Raw genomic sequence first — 21,223 nt, forward strand, 5'->3', positions numbered from 1 at the left:
CCATATATTCATAACTATAAAACACTAACAAACTCCAAGAACTATGTAGACTTATATAACTGTAAATCTCTGAAATATGCATAGGAATACTTCATAAATGAAAACTCATACCGTGCTTTGAAAAGAAAGTTAGTATCTTAAAGACACCAGTTCTCTGCAGATGAATCTGTAGTTTTAGTCACAAGAAATCATAAGTGATTTTTTTGGTAAGATTTTTAAACATTTGGCAAAACAAAACCCAAAACACAGGATTGAGACTCAAATAGTACAATTGTGGAAAAGCATTAGTATCATACAAAAAAAAAATTAGTTTCCCATATTGATAAGAGAAAAACATCTGAGTACAAATATAGGCAAGGGGTACTACATCTTTTGTAGATCTCTTTGTGATATGTAGCACTAGTAGTGACCCAAAAACTAAAAATAAAAATAGGAATGAATCCCCTTTTGCTTACCAGATTGGCAAAGATTAAAAAAAAAAAAGAACAAGAGCACAAGTATAGTCCAATGTTAAAAGTATAAATTGCTGGTATTCTGGCAGTGTGTATCAGAGTCAAAATTGTGAGTGTGCTTTGATTAGGAAATTGTACGACTGTAAACTTAGAGACAATCAGGATAAAATGATGTGTGTATAAGAGTAGAGCTCTGAACATTATTTATAATACTGGAAAATGGAAATGAACCTGCATTTATCCACTGGATTAGATCAGTCCCAGTGTGTCCACGTGATGGACTGCCCTGCTGTCAGCAAAAAGGACAAGTATGTGAACATACGAAAGACTTTTCTGCTAGTGGAGCAGAGCAAGAATGGGTAGAGTGTAATCCTGTTCTGAAAAATCACACACACGTGTTCTTAAGTTCAGACTTAGGATCAGCTTGATAGCACGGTCATCTTTCCCCCCACATAGCCTCGTAGCTAGCCAGCACTCTGCTGTTCGCAGGGAGTTAGGAGAGTGCTCTGTGAAAGGAACAGCCTTCCAGTGTTGACCGTGGCTTGTTCTTCTCTTCCAGCCCTCCTCCCAGTCCATCAGGAACACTGACCATTACTTCTGGGCATGCCCAGTACCAGTCTGTCCCAGTCTATGAGATGAAGTTTCCAGATCTGTGTGTGTACTGAGTGGCTCATGAAGACCTAAATGGACCTAAAGCCGAAAAATATGAAGACCATAAGACCTAAAGCCGAAAAATTAAGGCCACACTGAGTTTTCAGGGTTTGCTTAATGCGTATTAACATCATTCTTGAGAATAACAGTGAGACTTCTCTTCAACCAAATGCTTGGCGCACACCACATTGGAAATGGTGGAGCCGGCCGTGATGTAGAGTACTTTAAAGATGGATTTCTGCCGTGATCATTTCTTTTGCAGTTCCTGTTGGCTTTCGAAGTTGGGCCTGTGTTGATCTCCCATTATTCCATAGTTAAACAGTGTATTTTAAACTTTTCACAAACGTGTAATTTTAAAAAATATGCCTCAGAGGGTTGAAGATGTACGAAGTGTCTACTGTATTCTTACACATCTACACAACTGCTTAGAAGTAGAATTGCTTTTGTGTTTGGTTATCTGCAAAAGCAAATACATACAAATATATTGCTAATCTTGGGGCTGCAAAACTGTTCTGTGGCTTGTCCCCATGTTTTAGATGTTGTGATCTATAATAACATGTGATAGGCATTCTTCAGCTTGTTTATGGTAATAAGACATCCGTTGAGTAATATTCCTAGAATATGACCAACCCTAAAATCGCCATACTTAAAAGTGTCTAGTTCTTGTAATACTGTGTTTCCTGCCGAGAGTTTGACTACTTGAGAGAAGATTAGAGCTTACTCTTGGCGTACCAAACTGTGCAATATTTTTTTACATCATAAGATGTATTAGTTTACAGACTATACTTTGAAATTATAGTAGTATTTTGCTGTGGCTCCATTAATTAAATCAGATCTATATTTAGTGTAGGAAAAAAAGACCTTTGAAACAGCTACTAGTTCACCTGTGAAGAGTGTGTACATTTTGAGTTCTATCAAAAGCACATTATTTACATTTTTATATTGTGCATTGTTTAAAATCATCGTGGTCAGAAAATTCTCCAAAGGGACTTTTCATTTGTAAGATTTGAACCGTTAAGTTGTGCGCATCTGTTTACGATTTGTATCACATCTGAAGAGTGCGTGTGGCTTTAGCAGTCACGCGTGCCAAGGATCGTCAGTGTGAGCTGCTGTTGATTTAAGCTCCCACGGTTACATGTGTGCTCTGCACATGTGCTCACAGGCCTGTAGTGTTTTCTTAAAATTGTGTGCTTTTTAGTGAATTCCATCACACAGCAAAAATGAAGGACTTTCTTTGCAAGTCTTATGAAATTCTCGTAGGACATTTTGATAGAATAACCTCTTTATAATTGTATTGCCTTTTCAGATTGTTTCTTTTCACAAAGAACAATATACATATCAGAAATTGTAGCTCAAAAACTAATTCAGTTTTTATCTTTTGTTTTTGTTTGAAAACTTACAGTGACAATGGCAGGTTGTAAGTTTGTGTTTATGATTTTTGGGCACCTGGGCAAGAAACAGAAAAAAGTCAGGAAGTGACAAAAGAATAAACAGACCCCAGATTGTTTTAATAAACTGAAGCACAGCGTCTTGAAACATCTTTGAAAAGATCCTAGTCATTTAAACCCATAAAATGATACCCAGCCCTCCTGGGCGGTGTGTTAAATGTTGGTAAAAAGGACACTGTTTTCAGAATAATAGTGCAGGCGTTGAATGGCCTTGCAGCTGTTACTGTAGCTTTGCCTCTTGATTGGGTAAAATGTGTCGTCACATAACAGGCCAGGTTTTCTGTTTTTTATTTCCCTTTTTTTCTTCTGTATTTTTTAAGAAGTGTATTAATTTTTGTGCATTTAAAAAAATCTAAGCAGGGGGACATGCAAAAACAATCATCATCCACTTGGATGTCATTTTACAGATTAACACTGTGTGCTTTTGTATGAAAAATATATATAATTTAATAGTATAAAGGAGATCTATATTCGTTTGCACTCATGCAAAACAGACTTTACAAAATTTCATGTGTCTCTGTGGTTTAAAAAAATGCATGTATTGCACGTAAAGGAAAACCATTTGAATTAATGTTTATCACACCTTTCTCAGTCTGTTTGTAAACTGTTGCTGTGGGGTTTGTGGGGTTTTTTTTCTTGTTGTTTTTAAATCACAGTAGACTTATATATATTCTAGATGACTGAACTGGTCTTTTAATAGTGATTCCGAAGAAGTGGGTCTTTTCTTTGGTTTGTCCCTTTCCAAGAGATCTCAAGACACCCTGCCGGGTAATGGGTGTGTGTCCTGTATTATAGCCAGTTTGGAGACTGAAAGTTTAGGATTTATTGAAGTTCCCCGTATGGCTATATTTTTGTAGATATTTAAAACTCTTAATAAACTGTTAATCATTCTCTTTTTGCTGTATGCACCTGCTTCATTTTTGCACTATGCACTCCGAATAGTGAGCACGTAAACATTTCTTATATTTGTGTTGACTCTGCTTCTGTGGAGTTTGCCATTGGCGTTCACCTGAATATACAGACGCGCACACAACACAAACACCGCTTAATTCAGCTCCTGAACGTGTTCTCTTTCAGAATAATACCACCCTGTACCAGCAATTAACATGTCTCTTCCTCCCATCTGAAAAGGGAACCCGTTTGTCTTAGTCATGCCAATATATATAATAAATGTAACTGAGTTTTTTTGAAATGTAAAAATTCACTTTACAACTCATATGTAAGCAATAAAACCGAATCGAATTACTTCTGGATACGTAGGTATTGATAATAGCTACTACATTTACTAAATTAAGTTTGTTTAATATTTTTGCTTTAGTTAAAAATGAAGAGCTTTAGTAAAAACCAGGTTGCCAGGCGGATGCACCCTCACCGCCGCGGCCGAGTCAGAACCGCAGCCGCCGGTCATGACGAGGGGCAGCGAAGGCGGAGCTCCTCCTGGGCGCTGGCGAGGCGCAGTTGCCGGCTCTACGTCAGTGTTTATGTTTGCATCTCAGCGCGCTCTCCTTGTTCTGTAACTTATACAAAGCCTCTAAGAAAAAAATAAATAGCGGCTCTAGTTCCCTCGGCCACCCTGGTTTGCTTATCCATCTCCGGGGAGCTGCGGTGTAGAGGGAACGGTCTGTATCACGTGCTGCGTCGCTTTCCAGCCCTAACTGGTCGGATCCTGCCAGCTGTTCTGGTAAGTACTGATTTCAAGCACGAAGTTCATGTGAATGAAAAAGCAGAGCCCAGATAGAGCATCCAGCGCCCCCTCCTCCTCCTGCGATAAACTTTGCCTTTTCCTTGCGCTGTGAGCTGCAGGCTCTGCTTTAGGAGAACTTGGGCTAAGGCAAAGGCTTACACACGGGGATTGTTCTGGGCTGCGATCCCGGCACACCTGGCCGGGGCCTGGAACTGTGGAATGCAAGGAGAAAAGGCTCATTAAGAGGATTTATGGAGGAATTGCCCATCACTGTAGGTGACTGCTGGATGTTCTCACAAGGAGGTTCATGGCCTGTTGGCAGCAACCCCCGCCCCCCCGCCGCCATTTCTGGATTGTGTGTGCCCCATGCTTTCTTGTCAGGGAAGTCCTGTGAGAACGCAAGAAGAACGGAAGTTCAGAAGGCAGACATTGTCAGATCCCACCTCTGTGAATGAGGCAGGTCGAAGCCCGTGTGCAGCTGGTTGGCACAGCAGCGTGTGGAGTAAGAGGCAGGCGTTGGATGATGTCGAGTCAGGTAAACAGTGCCCAGCAGAGCACCGTCTAGTTTGGCGTTTAAGCACCCAACTAAAGCTGGGGGCATCAGGTGGACAATTTCACGCTTCTCCCATGCTGCTTCATGAGTCGAGGGGTTTTTAAAGATGGGAGATTTTAGGGCATGTTTGCATGCTGGTTAGATTGATGCAGAAGAGGAATAAATTGGTTAAAAAAGGAAATATTGGGGCGCCTGGGTGGCTCCGTTAGTTAAGCGTCTGACTCTTGATTGCAGCTCAGGTCATGACTCAGGGTCATGAGATCAAGCCCCACATTAGGCTATGCACTGGGCGTGGAGCCTGCTTAAGATTCTCTCTCTCCCTCTGCACCCCCCCACCCCCGCGACACAAGTGCACACTCTCTCTCTCTCTCTCGAAAAGGAAATATTGACAGGAGTCAAGCACTGAGAAGGCAGTAGCGCATTATACACAGAGCCTGGGTGGAGGGATTGACCTTGGATCTGAACAAGGAACACTTAGTTCATTGTAACAAGAGGGAATAGACAGACTGCAGGTCACTTTGTAGCTTTGGCAGCAGGAAGAGGAGGGCATTGCCATTGGAAACCTTCCATTTTCTCAGTGGAATATCAGCTGAGACCATTGTTGCCCGACAGTTCTCCCCGTGTCTGTGCATGCCATGTGAGCATGCAGGCGCCCACAGCCTTCATTCTGGGCTATCTCCTCACTGTCTTCTGGCCAGCAGACTCTGCTTGGAGCCAAGGGCAGACCTTATATAAAGATAAGGTCTTTATCATCCTGTATAAAGATGATGTGTTTCCGGCCGGGGGCCTGGGTGGCTCAGTCAGTTAAGCGTCCAACTCTTGATCTCAGGGTCATGAGTGCAAGCCCTGCGCTGGGCTCCACACCCAGTGTGGAGCCTGCTTTGAAAAAAAAAATGTGTTCTGGGCTAACAGTCAGTGTGTAATTTCGGGTCCCTGAACACGGTTCTCCTGTGTAGGGAAGGCCGCCTTCTGTGGAGGTGTCCCTCAGCCTCTGCCGTGCCTCGGGGCTTGAGGGACCAGCACAAATGCTGATACTCTGGCTACTGCCATTGCCGTAGACAATAAAGCCCTTGGTCTCTGACCCGGGGTGTCTCGTGTGCTCTGCCAACATCCGTAAGTGCAGACGAATTTACAAGTTGAGAGAAAGGTGAGATCTCAGACCCTTCACGGTCCTACAGAGTTGCGGGCTGAGTGCAAGGGGGTGTGGGCGGTCTGACGAGGGGAGATAAAGCACCAGAGAGCAGAAAAATCCACTTTAAGAAGGGGTTTTCTGGGTGGGAACCAGAGCGAAGTGGGTCAGCTGCCCCAGGTGATGGTGTGGAGAAGGCCCGGTCACCACGCAGGTGGCCAGCCTGGCACTGGGACCGCCCGTGGGAGTGGACCGTTGGGACCCAGCTTGGGGCTGAAGGAAGGAGCCGGCCAGCCATGCCTCCGTCGCAGCCAGTGCCCCTCTGCCACCCGATGCCCGCTGGCTGACTGGGCCGCCAGCACCTGCGTTTCGTTGCCTGAAGGCTTCCTCCGCCAGGGAGCGGGCTTGGCTCCCGCGTGCCGCAGGCCAGAAGGCCATGTCCCCTCCCCGGGCGTAGAGGCTGATGTGACGGAAGCTGATGTCCCCCGCGCGCTCTCCTCTCGGTGTGTAGTGGGTTCTCGTTGTGACCGGCTTGGTAAGGCCCCCGTCACTGGCTACCTCTCCTGTCCTAGTTCTTCAGTCTCCACGCACGCTTTCCCTCGCGTGCCAGCGAGACCTCTGGGCGAACCCCAACTTCGGCGGTTAGTTAAGGTCACCTGGTAACGAAGGTACCCATGTGCTGGACTCATCAAAAGGTGCTCATCACGGGGCGCCTGGGTGGCTCAGCCAGGGAAGCGTCTGCCTTCGGCTCAGGTCATGTTCCCGGGGTCCTGGGATCGAGCCCCGTGTCGGGTTCCCTGCTCCGCAGGGAGCCTGCTTCTCCCACTCCCTCCCCCTGCTCGGTCTCACTCTCTCTCTTTCTCAAATAAATAAATGAGAAATCTTAAAAAAAAAAAAAGAGTGCTCATCACACGAATCCCTTGGAGGGCGGGGAAGGATGTCTGCTATGGGCTTGGCACCGTGACCTTTAATTTCTTAACCTTGTTGCCAACTTGGGATTATTTCCCTGCCATGAGAAGGTCAGGGACGCTGAACCCTAGCAGCTCTGTTTTCCCGTGTGTCTGAGGAGCAGGCAGGGACGCTCACCTTCTTACTACCAGACACGTGACTTACGGGGATGGAGAACCAGGGATGTGATGTGAACCAAGGAGTTTGTGTTCCCATCGAATATGGAGGAGGATTCTGGTAACACACTACCTTCTGCCTGGTACCCAGGGGCATCTCTAATGGGTCAGTGAGTGGCTGGATGGAAGGATGGATATAATTTCAGGTTTTTACAATTACCATGATATGAACCTGCCTCTGTCAGCACGGGCATTTACACCCCAAAACTTCTAGCCACTGGAATAAACCATATTAAAAAAAAAAAAAAAAAAAAAAGATGAGGACCTAAGGTAAGAGTGAGCCGAAATTCTTCGTGGTGGTGGCAGCCGTGGCACGTGGCCATTCAGAATAACTCGAATGGCTGGGGTGTTTTGAGGGGCAGAAGAGCTGTTGTTTCAGTCCTTGGCACATATCCTCGGGTTACTGGTGTCCCACAGGTGAGCTCATAAGATTGATTAAATATACTCTTTTTTTTTTATTATTCTAATAGAAGAAAACTAGCTTTCAGTGATGAGGGAGTGGAGAGAAGTTTTGGCTCCCTGGCTCTGTCACCTTATGTCTGACATCCCCTCGCACTTGTATCTACAGCATTTCTTCAAAACAGAACCAAAACGAACACCAGTTGGAGTATTTATTGCGCTCCCAGGGCGCACTGAAGAAGTACAGAGACATTCCCACGCGAGCTGACATGCATCCCAATGCACGGGGCTCGCCCGCTCTTGTGCCTTTGAGCCCCTGCTGAGCACAGGGGAGGACAGAGACGGAGGCGCAGAGAGGACAGCAATGGGAAGAACCTAGTGCGGGGGATGCTTGTTGCTTTCTCCAGGGGTCTCTCTGGGGCCATGTTGTCGCCTGGTCCCCACAGGACCAAGTGACTTCCCCAGAAATCTTCTGGTTCTCCTCGGGCCCTCTGTGCGGGGCATGGCCTCCTCGCTGTTCTCCTCAGAGCTGGAGCTAAGGGAGGAAGCCGCAGGCCCCCCAGGCATGCTGTCCTCGCAGGACAGCTGGTGGCCCTGGCACTCTTGTGTGCCCGATGACTTGAGGCTTTGGTTAAAGAAGGCAGAGGCCATGCACTCAGCCGCCGTCTGGTCACAGGCGCAAAGCAGCTTCGCACACAGGCTCTGCCCCACACCTTAGAGGGCAAGAACAGAGTAGCGGACATGTGACGTAGGATGGCACGTGACCAGCCTGGCTGCCCCTTCAGCCCTGTCCCCCCACCCACCATCCTATAACCTTGTGACGTCCAGCATCCGTGATCTCCCTGCTGGGAATATTCTCCCTTCTCCTCCTGGTGAACTCATACCTGTTCGTCCAGACTGCCCTTGGCATGCCCCCTCCTCCAGAAAAGCTTCTCTGAGCCCCCAGGGTAAAGGGAACCTCTCCCCATGGGCTCCCATCAGATCCCACCCATGGCTCCTATCCCAGCAGGTGGCGTGTTAATGACATTGTGCATGAATCTGTGTCTGTCTACCTTTCCCTCTTGCTGGACGGAGAACCTTGCCGGCAGAGCCCACGTGTTAATCCTTGACCCCTATTTCCTGAGTTGGCACTTGGAAAATATTTGTTGGGCAGAGCTGTTAAACAGCTTACTTCTCTGGGCCAGACCTTCCCCCTTTGTCAGATGGAAGTGGTTCTCATCCAGTCTATCTTAACCTTGCTGGGTAAATTATAGGATGCCTGGTTAAATGTGAATTTCAGATAAATATGTTCATATAAGGATGTCCATTTGGGATATACTTAGACTACACAGTTACTTGTTGTTTATCTGAAATTCAAGTTAATGCATTTTTATTTGCTAGATCTGGCAACCCTGCCCGATTTCTTGAATGTTTGAGTTGCATGCAGTGGGGGTGGGGATGGATATCATCAGACTCAGATGAAGTCATGTGTTTGAAGGTACTTAGATACGCCTCCTGCAAGTATTATTCTCACCTGTAGTTTTCAGTGGAGCTAAAGATGTATTTGTTCTCACTTTTTTCCATCTGAACCTACCATGAAGTGTTCATCAGCCAGACTTTTTCTCCACACGCAGACCCTCTAAATTTCCTAGACTGGCCTCCACACCAGCCCCAACACGAGGAAGCAGAAGGAGGAGGGGCCAGAGTGGACACACACAGGGACCTGCTCCCCCGAGCGATTCTGGGCCTCGTGTCTGGACGGCGCGGAGCAGGCTCTGCCCTCAATTCTCATGACCCAGCCCTGCGTCTGGTGCAGGACACTGCTCCGAGCTCACAGAGGGCTGACCTGGGTCCCTGGAGCCCCACAGGCGTTCAGACCCCCAGTGCCGTGCTCCTGGCTTCCGTGAGGCTGCAGGGATAGGGAAGGAGCCTTCTTCAGCTGAGCAGGTGGGACCCCGCGACACAATGACATCGAACGATGACAATAACCTACCCTGTCACTCATGGTTCTAAACCCACCCCAGCTCCTTGTGCCCCGACGGGACAAACTGTCTAGCTCCCCACCTTCCCTGGCACCGCAGCCGTTCCCACCCCCACTTTCTGTTCCTGCACTGCCAGGAATTGCCCAAGTGCCACGACTTTGCTCTTTCCCCTTCTCCTGGAACATCCATACCCAGTGTGGCTGACTGGGAGCCTGACAACCTCTTACAAGATCCCTCCACACCCTCTCTTCTGACTCTGCTCAGTTCTCCCTCCCCTGGGCCCTGCTCTGTGGGCTCAGACCCCCTCCGCGGCTCCCGGAGCCCCTGCACTCCAGTGAGCACCTTCCGGGGGACTTGAGGCAGGGATCGTGCCTGTCCAGTGCCTTCCTCGTCCCCAGGAAAGGTGTGTGGGATAGATAACTGAGTGAGTGAGTGCAGGAGCTGCGAGTGGCACGTGAGCATGGGGTTCCCGGGACGCGACAGGTGCGCGTGGTCCTACACGCAAGGAGGCAGGGAGGTCCCTGCCACTGCTGACGGAGGGCAGAGGAAGGACAGGGGCCTCCCTGGAGGAAACACAAGGATGGGAACAAGCCCTCATGGGGCTCTCATGACATGCTCCAGGGAGCAGGGCCTTTAAACTGCAAAGGTGGACGCGGAAAGCAGGCCCCAGAGGCTCCAGGAGAGGGAGGACGGGGGCTGCAAGTCCACTGCCTTCAGCCAGAGCGCTCCCGTTCCGTGGGGCTCCTTGGGAGGTCTCACTCGGGAAAGGCTTCTGCTTCTCAGGAGGAGAACAAAATGCCACGAGAGCCCCCAGCTCGAGGACTGGGTTCTGGGTCTGAGGCAACGTGGTTTTCCAGGCTCCACTCCCACTCCCACCACCAGCTTCTTTCTACGGTGTGACCTTGGCCTCGGCCACCTCCTCCGTAAAGGGAGAACCTGGTGCTTCGCACAGGATTGTTGGGGGTTAACGCTGTTAATCCGTCTAGAGAGCTTCGGCCGGCACATGGCAGGCACCCCGTAAGCGTGGTTTCTGTTGTTCCAGGTCTACTCCTACCCAGCTCTGACTTTTGGCAGCTGACTTAGCCTCTTGAACTTCTGTGCCCTCAGCAGGATCGGGTAGTAAGTGTGCCTCACGGTTAAGAAGAGTATGAAATCACATTATAGACGAAAACGTGTTTGGGAAAGCATCAGGAGGCCTGAGCCGTACGTGATGCTGACCTGAGTGAAGGCATAGCTCCCTGAATAGCCCACAGCACTTACACTTGGCCGTACCATCCACGCACTCCACCGGTGAGCGAGGAAGCCTCTCGAGCAGGCAGCCCAGCCGCCTCACGTGCTCCAGGCAGCAGTGGTGGGATAAACAGCACCTAAGACCAAGGAAAACCCAGCTGTGCCAGGAACTCCTTCAAGGCTGGCTTCTCCCATAATCCCTGTAGCAGTGAGAGAAGCCAAGGCCTCCTTTCGAACACACATAGGGTCTCCATGTATGGTTGTTTAGGTTGTGCACTGCACAAGGATGCCACATCTAAAACCGTGTCAGTCACACTGTAAGAATACAAAAAAAAAAAACTTTTTTTGTATTCTTATTAGCACTTTGTTGACTGCAAAGATGAATGATTTGCATATTTATGACAGCAATTTGCCAACAGATGGAAATAGTCTTGAGGAAGGGGTGCCGTTTTTAGTTTACACAAAGATGCCATAGGGACTAGCAGTGACCCCGCTTCCTCCAACCTTTTACCTAATAGAACAGTTAATCCCACATCCATAGGGCACCCCTTTGGACCCCAGCCTTGAAAGAGAGCAATGATCTTGAGCATAAATAAAGAACAGCATCAAGAAAAGCGTCCTGCATGGAGCAAAGCCTCAGTAACCATATGGGAATGAATCGGTGTCTAGACACCCCCGCCCCCTAATCGGGCCTGATAAAGCCTCATGGTCTCCAGTGTCCCCCAGCCACATGGACATCCAGAGGAATCTTGTGACGGCTCCAGCCCAGAGAAGCTGCCACTCGCCCCATCCTCAAAGAGCTCTCACGTGGCGTCAGAGGCCGCAGCCACAGCAGGGCTCCAGCACGGCTGCCTTTGAGTAGAGCTTGTGCTCAGCCAAGTATCCCTTCCCCCGTGGCCAGCAGTCGGGGGAGCACCCCCACCGTGCCCGCCACAGCGGTCCATGTCGGTTACGAATGGCAGCCCCGCTCAGTGGAGCCACACTGGTGCGTGCACCTGCCTGGGGCGGGTGGTGGTGGGTAGCTAAGATCATAGTTCAAATCTAAAGTCAGCGAGTGAATCAGAAATCACCCGAGATCAAAATACCCTTAGAAGTCACGCGGATCGCCCCGAATGTAAAGTATACATGGTTTTGAAAAGACACCCTTGCAGGAAAGGAGATCCATTTGAGTAACTCTTCCTTGGTCAAGGCGATGGCTTTGTTTTAATTTCTTCCCCGTGGAAGTCAGGGAAGCCATATGGTAACTTAATTGCCTGCTGGTCAAATCTCACGTTTTTGTGAAATATGGCCAGCGGTCAGGAGCAACCGCCCTGCCTTTCCATGGGGTTGAACAGGACACGGTGACGTCTGCCTAGACTTTTACCCCTTGCTTTGTCGCACTGAGTGCTGTGGCCTCAGGAGCAATATCTACACGGTTCTCTGTCTCAGAGAGTGGAGCCCACGCTGTCCAATTTCCTAATGTAGACACGCTTATGATTCCGCAGTGTGGTGTACACTCTGCAAGAACAGACACGTCTTCAGTGTCACCCCGTGGGAGGTAAGTTTTGAAGATGGGCTGTGTAGCAGAGCCCCTAGCTCCCTCCCCACTGGATGCCCTGCGGAGCTTGGATGGTATGTTCCGGATGGCCGTGAGCGGCAAGGGGAGAAAGGCCAAGGAGGCAGGTGGCCTGGGGAGTGACACAGCCGGCCAGACAGCATCTGACCTGCAGGTGACATGCCCCATGTGCCTGCCGTCAAAGCAGCCTGTGTATTAATAACCCTGGGCCTTGACTTTTCCCTGTCTCCAGTATCTACTTGAGCTGTTCATTTTCCTTCAGCAACCCCACCAGCCCAAGGGTCCTATGCCTTTTGAGCACAGAGCCCGCTGGCCAGAGGCCGTGACAGTCCCCATATGCGGTCAGGCTTTACGCCTTGTCAACTCTACCCTTGGAATATTCCTGCAGCTCATGTCTAGGTTGGCTCCTCCACTGTTCCCTCTGTTTTGACGACCACATTTATGGTGTTGGTGGTCTTTTCGTTGAATTGCCCATCTCCCGTACCAGGCGGCTCCTCTGGGGCGCCCGTTGTTTGTCTCCGTCTGCGTCATTCAGGTTTAACCATTTGTGTGTCCCCACCGCCTACCACAGCGCCTGGCACAGAGCAAAAGCTCAAGACAGGTGGGCTGAATGTGTACATAATAAAGGAATGGATTCACCAATGCACGAGGTCACTGAAAATTTTTCTAAGAGCGGCAGTTATAAAATTGAGCAGTTATACTTAAAAGTTATTGAGAAGATGGGGCACCTGGGTGGCTCAGTCAGTTAAGCATCCGACTCTTGGTTTGGGCTCAGGTCATGACCTCAGGGTTGTGGGATCGAGCCCTACGTCGGGCTCCACGCTGAGCACGGAGTCACCTTAGGACTCTCTCTCCTTCTCCCTCTGGTCCTCCACCAGTGCGCTGCCCCCCACCTCTCTCTCAAATAAATGAATAAATCTCTAAAACAAAGTTATTGAGAAGCTAAATTGCATGCGGCCAGCTGCAGGGCAAGTTGTCATGTTGATTGTTGCAAAACAGGCAGATTTGGGGTCTTCTGAAGGGTCTTTGCAGGTGGACTGTCTTGGGGCCGCTGGGTGGGCCGCTGGGTGGTCTTTGCAGTTAGAGCTAAAGGAGCTCTGGACCCCCATATGGACAGGTCAGAATCTGTCTGGCTCTGCCCCTCTGCCACTGAGTGACCGCGGACAAGCCTGAGCCTCGGCTGCCCGTGCCAGTGAGCAGCCGCCCCGAGCGAGGCCGTGCCCTCTGTGAAGCCTGAAGCTGTGCCCAGCGGAGAGCGGGGTTATCGCCTCTAACGGGGGGCGGGGGGCAGCGTCAGCACAGTGGTCTGCCACCCTCACCCATCCCTACCTGTCCAGGGCATCCCTCGGATCGCCTCGTCCTTCTTGCCCACAGTAACAGCCGTAAGACTCAAATTCTTCCGGGCATCGGGATGTCAGACAAAAGAGCATCTCTCCGAGCTGAGGCATCACCTGTGTGTCGTCCCTGCTTCCCAGGTGCAGGAAGGTGAACCTGTCACAGGCTGATGAGAAACAGGGCTGTCAGGAAAGCAGGGGACGTCGGGACAGAGTTCACACGAGGAGGCAATGATCCGGATGGATACCGATCATCCGAGGAAACGCTGTGTCCTCGCCTCGCATCGCCATTCTTCTGGGAAAACTGCTATGGGCTAGTCCCCCTGTCTGGCCTCCTGTCTGGCATGAGTTGGCTTTCAGAGAGCAAGTCTTCATCGTCAGGCTTCTGTGGCTCTGCCCAGACTCCTGCTTAAACCCCCCCGAGGGGTGGGGGGGCTGGTCAGGACTGGGGGTGCTCTTCGGCCACGTGTCATTGCTGAGTAGAGTGACCCTGTCCCACTGAGGCCCCGGCAGCACCCAGTGACCTGGGGACATCCTGGCTGTCCTCCTTGGCATCCTGACTCCATGAGGTTAACACACTCTGCCGGGGCTCCTTCAGAGCCCTTGATTTTCTGTCTCTGCCTCTGCCCTCCTGCACCCTCCTCTCCCCCCTCATCCCCTCCTCCTCTGCCTGCAGCTTTGGCTGAGCTAGGCTACGGTCCCCTGTGCAGACCCCCCGATCCCAGGCTTACTGGGAGAGGGACCCAGCCTCCCTCTCAAATGCAGCTTTCTCCATCGCTCTGCAGTGCACGCTGTGGAGGGCTGGCCTGGTACTGACAAAGCCTTCCTCCTTGGAAGGTGGCATTGCTACAAAGCTGTAGCTCCTTGCAGGTGCAGGGCCTCTGGTGGGGCCCCTGGGAGGAGGAGAGAGAAGGGGGAGGCAGTGAGAGCCCAGGTGTTTCCTTCTTTCCAACAACCTGGTGTGGACGGTGCCAAGCTCTTCCCTTGGGGGGCAATAAGAGGGTGGGATCCCTAGGCCAGCGGGCCCCTTTCCCTGGCTCTGCAGCCAAGTAGCCACAGGCAAGTCGGGTCCCCTCTGTGTCCCATGAGCTCACCTGGCAAGGGGTGGTGCCTTCTAGTCACACTGACACGAAGAGGTCACAGTGTGACACCATGGCCTGAAGGCCTTTGTTACCGACCCATCCAGAGGATCTCAAGGCCAAGACAGGACAGACACGTCTCTACCTGCTCCCACTCACCTGTCCCAGTTGTCTCCTCTAGGCCACCTTTGATGGATGACACAGCTAAGCCCAAAGACTTCAAGCCGGCGGGGACCATGGTTACTCCTTTTGTCGAGACTACAATCTCTGCAGATCCTGGAAACGCACATTATGGCTCATATTCAACAAGGAGTTCAGGGAGAGATTTGCACATGGACACACGATCAAGCCCAAATGCAGATCTTTCAGAACAAGGTATTAGGAGAGCATCCTCAAAAGACATATCAGATAAAGGGTTGGTATCCAAAATCTATGAAGAACTTACCAAACTCGACAACCAAAAAATAAATCATCCAGTTGAGAAATGGGCAGAAGACATGAATAGGCATTTTCCCAAGGAAGATGTCCAGATGGCCAACAGACACATGAGAAGATGCTCAACATCACTCATGGAAATACAAATCAAAACCACAATGAGATACCACCGCACACCTGTCAGAATGGCTACGATCAACAACACAGGAAACAACAGATGTTGGAGAGGATGTGGAGAAAGGGGAACTTCTTATGCTGTTTGTGGGAATGCAAGCTGGTACAGCCACTCTGGAAAACAGCATGGAGGTTCCTCAAGACGTTAAAAATTGAACTAACCCATGACCCAGCAATTGCTCTACTAGGTATTTACCCAAAAAATACAAAAATACAGATTCAAAGGGACACATGCACCCCGATGTTCACAGAAGCATGATCAACAATAGAAATATTATGGAAAGAGCCCAAATGTCCATCGACTGATGACTGGATAAAGAAGATGTGGTGCATATACACAATGGAATATTACTCAGCCATGAAAAAGAATGAAATCTTGCCATCTGCAATGACACAGATGGAACTAGAGGGTATTATGCTAAGCGAAATAAGTCAGTCCGGAAAGGACAAATACCATATGATTTCACTCATATGTGGAATTTAAGAAACAAGACAGATGAACATAAGAGAACGGAAAAGAAAGAAAAAGAAAAGAGAGGGAAGCAAACCATAGGAGACTCATAACTGTAGAGAACAAACTGAGGGTTGATGGAGGGAGGGGGATGGGCTAGATGGGGGATGGGCACTTGTGATGAGCACTAGGTGTTATATGTGACAAGTCACTGAATTCTACTCCTGAAACCAATATTACAATATGTGCTAACTGACTAGACTTTAAATAAAAATTTGAAACAAAAGTAAATAAAACATTTATATTAAGTAAATAAATGGAACATAAATATAACAACAACAACAAAAAAACAACAAACCGAAACAAATACTCTGTGATAACCTTACATCAGACAGGAGCCCGTGCTAGACCAGCTGCATGACATCTCTCGACCAGAAGTGTCCCAGCCTATGTCATGTTTACTATCAGGCACCTGCCAGGCGGAGGCCAAGCACGGTGTTGACAGTGAAGAGACAAGAACGATGGAGAAATGAAGCCAACTCCCAGTGCTCAGTAATGTAGGCAAGCACAACCCGCCTCAAACTCCTCAGAACCCTGGAAGACCTTCTCACCATAGTCTGAATTAAGTGCCAGGTCCTTGCTGAAGCCAGTAAGGCTGCTGGTGATCCGGCTCTGCCTCCCGCACACAGGCTCCCTGGCGCCATCCAGGTCCCCCTTTGCTCTGCGTCAGCCCCATCTGTTCTCTTGGCCAGAGGCAGCAACACCTCTACCCCAGTCTGGTCCAGCCAAAGGGAGCTTTGTATTCTCTGCTCCACCATCTACAGACCCAGAGCTCTGGGTGAGGCCTGGGCATCTCGGGGATGCCCTGACTGGCAGTCTCTCTCCAAACCTGCCATTTTGGTTTGCTTCATACTTCTGGGCTTTTGTGTCCTTGCTCAATGCTCCGTTCCCTGGGGGGTGGGAGCAGGGCTTTAATGACCCTGTTGTACCCTCAGTCCTCTGAGTCTAACATGCCCACCCCCTCTCCAATCCCACCAACAGAAACCCATGAACTGGTTTCTTTCCACCATGCTCCAGACTGCTGGCAGCTGACAGCCTCTTTCCTTGACCAGGCTTTAGCCGGGCTCCTCTGGGCCCTCCTCTCAAGCAGGCCTCAAACCTGGCCTATGAGAACTGCAAACTCACGGCACAAACTATTTCATCAATGCCCTGCCCCCACACTGGGAAATTTAGACCAACCCCAGCCTGGTTTCCCCAGGATGACCCAGGTTCCTGCTTCCGCTTGACTTCCTGCCCAAGAAAGCTCCAGACAGCCCAAAGAACTTACAGCTTGAGACCCACACTGACCCAACACCTGCCTTGCCTCAGTTTTCAGAAAACAGCCCCTTACCCCCTTTTGGGAATTTCCCCCTTCCCTGACTCCACCTTCCTAGTCTCCCTCTAAAAGGCCCAGTCACCTCCCCACAGACCAGAGTTGAGCATAGTTACCTTGCAGTCTTCTCCTCCCCGCTACGGAAGCCTGAGTGAAATCTGTCTTTCCACCTTTAACAAATGTCCAGCCCTGTTTCTTTTTGAGAAAACTCACCCAGTCAGTGGAGCGGAGCGGTAAGAACCCAGTTTTAGAGGCAAGGAAATCTGAGTTCGCATATTAGCCCAGCCACACACTAGCTTTGTGACCTCGGGCAAATCACTAGCCTCTCTCAATCTTAATTTCCCCATTTGTAAAACTATATTAATAATACCTGTTTTGGTGTTTGAATAAATCCTTCTAGCTAAATGCCTAGCAAGGAGGAAAGAGTCAAGAGCAGCCATTAGAATCGCTCGGTGAGCGTGAAGACACATCTGATCTGGGGCTGAAGACTCTCCTGGCGGAAAACTCGACAAGCGAAGAGAGCCCCCCAGATGCCCGTGTATGCTCCCTGCGGAGTCTGAGTGTCCTTCTAGAAGCCCTCACCCTCTGAGGAAGAGCTCTCTGGGTTCTTGGTACTAATCAAACATGAGACCCCTACCTCATCCCCTTAGATGAGGGCGTGTGGCATTCATCATTCTGCCAAAATGGTCGCCCCATTTGGGGAACAAATTCCTGTGGCTTTTCTACCCCCAGGCTGAGAAGGTCACCATGCACCTGAGGCCACCGTTGGCTCAAGTCTCAATGCCCTTAGCTCTGACACCATAAATTTGATTAAAATATGGGAATTCTGTCCAGGCCTGGTCCAAAGCTCCTAGAATGAGAGGCCAGCCTGGCTCAGGTACAGAAAGCACCCCTTCCAATTTTCGTCAGAGAGGAGAAGGGAGAGAAATGAGCTACTGTTTTTTTTTTTTTTTTTCTATTAAAATGGTACAGGTTTTTGTTTGCTTGCTTTTAAATAATAGTACCCAGTATCGGCCATGGGATACGGGTATGAGAGTAAGTTGTCGATCTTTCTCTGGGGCAATTTGACAACATATGGTTACACACATATTGTGTGGGTATGTACAGTGATCACACCTCCTGTGCAGTAAGTCAGCTTCTAGCATTTACTGTGACAAATTAATCAGAAGTGGATGGGTATAAAGTGTATATTATTTATAAGAACAAGTGTTAGAAATAATTGGCTAAATGCATTACGGTATTCCCCACCAGAAACTATGGTACAGCGGCCACTACAAATCATGCTATAGAAAGATATTTAATGTCAGGGGCATATCATCTCATTTTTAAAAGTCATACATGCTTCATTCCCCCTTCTGATTACATGAGAGACTGTGGACTCTGGGAAACAAGAGGGCTTCACATGGGAGGGGGGTGGGGGAATGGGATAGGCCGGTGATGGGTAGTAAGGAGGGCATGTATTGCATGGTGCACTGGGTGTTATACGCAAGTAATGAATCATCGAGCCTTACATCGAAAACCGGGGATGTACTGTATGGTGACTAACATAATATAATAAAAAAATATAATTATAAAAAAATTAAAAGTCATACGGCTCAGATTGCAGAGCCGTGGTACCAAGTCATTTTAGTTACATTCATGGATATGCTCGGGCCGGTGGGAGACATGAGAAGGGAGTACCTTCAGAGAGTAAAAGTGGCTATCTTTCTAACATAGAAGGAAGTACAGGTGATTTGAATAGAAAACAGAACAGTTTTCTGTATTTTTCTAAATGTGTCTCTTCATCAGGTAGGCTTCCATTTCTTCCTACTAATGGATCTACCTTTTAACTTCAGTTGTCTACGTTGGGGGTGGGGGTGATATGTAAGTAAATTGGTCTCAATGAGTCGTCCATGGTTTAGAACACACTTGAGCCCATAAATGTATAGGGACAACCACGGGCGGGAGAAGCGAGTGTGCTTACCTGGGGGCGATGAGGTCCTAGCAGCTTCCGTGCCTTTCTGGTCTTGGCCCACTTCTGCCCACAAAAGAAGAGAGACAGGGTGAGTGTTGACCCCAGCCTGTCCCACCTTGGTATCCTGGAGAGGTTCACATCCGATGGGTACAGGGGGCAACATTGGTCTGTCCCTCGTTACCTCCCAGGGGAGCTGGTAAAGGCAGGGCCACTGCTAAGCCAAGAGGACCGCCCTTCCCCAGACACGGACGTGCTGACCAAGGTGGCTGCAGCCTGCCCGGCTAGAAGCAGGTGCATGTTTGAAATACTTTAGGAAAGCAGACTTCTCTGGAGTTCCAACCAAAAAAAAATTTTTTTAAATCACATATTTTTGAACAAAGAGAAACAAGGCAGCAGGATTGTGGATTCTAGTTCCTTGCTCTGTGGCTCCCAAAAGACCACTGAGCCCGGTTCTCGGTAAAATGAGTCCGTTGTTGTTTAACCATTATTAGGCTCCTCCTATGCTGTAGACTGAATGTCTGTGTTTCCCCAAAATTCATGTGTTGAAACCTAATCCCCAGTGGGATAGTCTTGGGGCTTTTGGGGGCTGATTGGGTCATGAGGGTGGAGACTTCATAAATGGGATTCGTGCCCTTATGAAAGAGCCCCCACAGAGCTCCCTGGATCCTCCCACCATGTGGGGACATGGCAAGAAGGTGGCTGTCTATGAACCAGGAAGTGAGCCTCACCCCATGGGACCATGCTGGTGTCTTGGGCTTGGACTTCCAGCCTCTAGAAACCACAAGAGATAAATTTTGTTGTTCACAGGCTATTTTGTTGTAGCAGCTGGAATGGACGAAGACATACTATGTGCCAGATACGGCATTGAGTGTTCGGCTTGTACCAACTTAACAACAACCCCACGAGGGAGCACCAGGCTCCCCTCATTCAGAGATGAGGAAGAAGATACACGGAAAACACAGGTCACTTGGGCTAGGTCATGGAGCTAGGAAGTGGCAGAATGCAAACCCAGGGCCAAAGAGCCGAGATGCCCTTCAACAGGCGACTGGATAAAGAAGATGTGGTCCATATATACAATGGAATATGACTCAGCCATCAGAACGATCACCCAACATTTGCAGCAACATGGACGGGACTGGAGGAGATTATGCTAAGTGAAAAGCAGAGAAAGACAATTATCATGTGGTTTCACTCATTTACGGAACATAAAGAATAGCAGGGAGATCGGTAGGAGAAGGAAGGGAAGAATGAAGGGGGGTAAACAGAAGGGGAAATGAACCACGAGAGACTATGAACTCTGGGAAACACACTGAGGGTTTCAGAGGGGAGGGGGGTGGGGGAATGGGATAGGCTGGTGATGGGTAGTAAGGAGGGCATGTATTGCATGGTGCACTGGGTGTTATAGGCAAACAATCATGGAACATTACATCAAAAACTAAGGATGTACTGTATGGTGGCCAACATAACATAATAAAAAAATTATTATTAAAAAAAAAAACAAAGTTGACCGTCCTAATCACTGAGCTGGGCTGCTGTTTCTCTTCTGACTGTACCACAGAGAGCTACCGATGGTAATTCCAACACGCTTGAGGAAGGAAGGAGCTGCCTTAAATTCAACGTGTCAAAGATGAAGGTTATAATGGGGCTATGCGGAGACTGGGCTTACAAGTTGGCTTAAGATGTGGACACACAGAAGTGCTCCAGCGAAGAGACAGGACCTCAGAGGTGCTAAGTCGGGCAGATGGTTCTCTTCAAAGGAAAATGCACAGGTTCAGAACTAACGGAATCGTATGTCCTACGACCCCAGGCAAATGACTGCCTCTTGGAGGGCCTCCTCTATCATCACATGGGCCCCCTAGGACCAGGGGGGAAGGCTCAGAGGATGTATGGAAGGGCTTAGGAATATGCCAGCCCACCGAGGTCCTCCCTGGTGTCCCTGCCTGTTAACCAAAGAATCCATTTGTTTATCTCTTCATTCTTAGCAATTGGTAAATGGTTATTATGAGTGATTTATGCTTATCAGTAAAGAACCCATGGTTATTTATCACCAAGCAAAGTAAACGGTTAGATCACTTCTTTTGATGACATTCTGGCCTAGGTGTTTTCAGGTGCGAGGCTGTTCCCCGTGAGTCATTACCGTATCACAGAGACAAAACCAGTCTTGCAGCCCAAGGTCGGGTTCGAGACCCGTCCAGCAGGTCTCATGCTGGGCCACCTGTAACTTTTAACCTCCCAGAG

General features: G+C 49.1%; 2 protein-coding genes across 5 annotated transcripts in view; one reads left to right on the forward strand and one right to left on the reverse strand.

Moving 5' to 3' along the window:
• The window catches only part of EFR3A (EFR3 homolog A), a 106,181-nt gene extending 102,737 nt beyond the window's left edge, over nucleotides 1–3,444 (forward strand). For all 4 annotated transcript variants that reach the window (XM_040625708.1, XM_040625707.1, XM_040625710.1 and 1 more), the window contains one exon: nucleotides 1,012–3,444. In XM_040625708.1, the coding sequence (XP_040481642.1) occupies nucleotides 1,012–1,117 (106 nt within the window). In that variant the 3' untranslated portion in view covers nucleotides 1,118–3,444. The remainder of the gene's footprint in view (nucleotides 1–1,011) is intronic.
• A 1,717-nt stretch (nucleotides 3,445–5,161) lies between these two features.
• Nucleotides 5,162–21,223, reverse strand: part of OC90 (otoconin 90) — a 37,432-nt gene continuing 21,370 nt past the window's right edge. Inside the window, exons 12-16 of the mRNA XM_040625602.1 lie at nucleotides 18,995–19,048; nucleotides 14,759–14,875; nucleotides 13,516–13,687; nucleotides 10,662–10,768; nucleotides 5,162–8,153 (exon numbers count right to left, since the gene is read on the reverse strand). Coding sequence (XP_040481536.1) covers nucleotides 7,816–8,153; nucleotides 10,662–10,768; nucleotides 13,516–13,687; nucleotides 14,759–14,875; nucleotides 18,995–19,048 — 788 coding nt within the window. The 3' untranslated portion in view covers nucleotides 5,162–7,815. The remainder of the gene's footprint in view (nucleotides 8,154–10,661; nucleotides 10,769–13,515; nucleotides 13,688–14,758; nucleotides 14,876–18,994; nucleotides 19,049–21,223) is intronic.

This window comes from Ursus maritimus, unplaced genomic scaffold, assembly GCF_017311325.1.
Source record: "Ursus maritimus isolate PB19 unplaced genomic scaffold, ASM1731132v1 scaffold_9, whole genome shotgun sequence".
Classification (NCBI taxonomy): domain Eukaryota; kingdom Metazoa; phylum Chordata; class Mammalia; order Carnivora; family Ursidae; genus Ursus; species Ursus maritimus.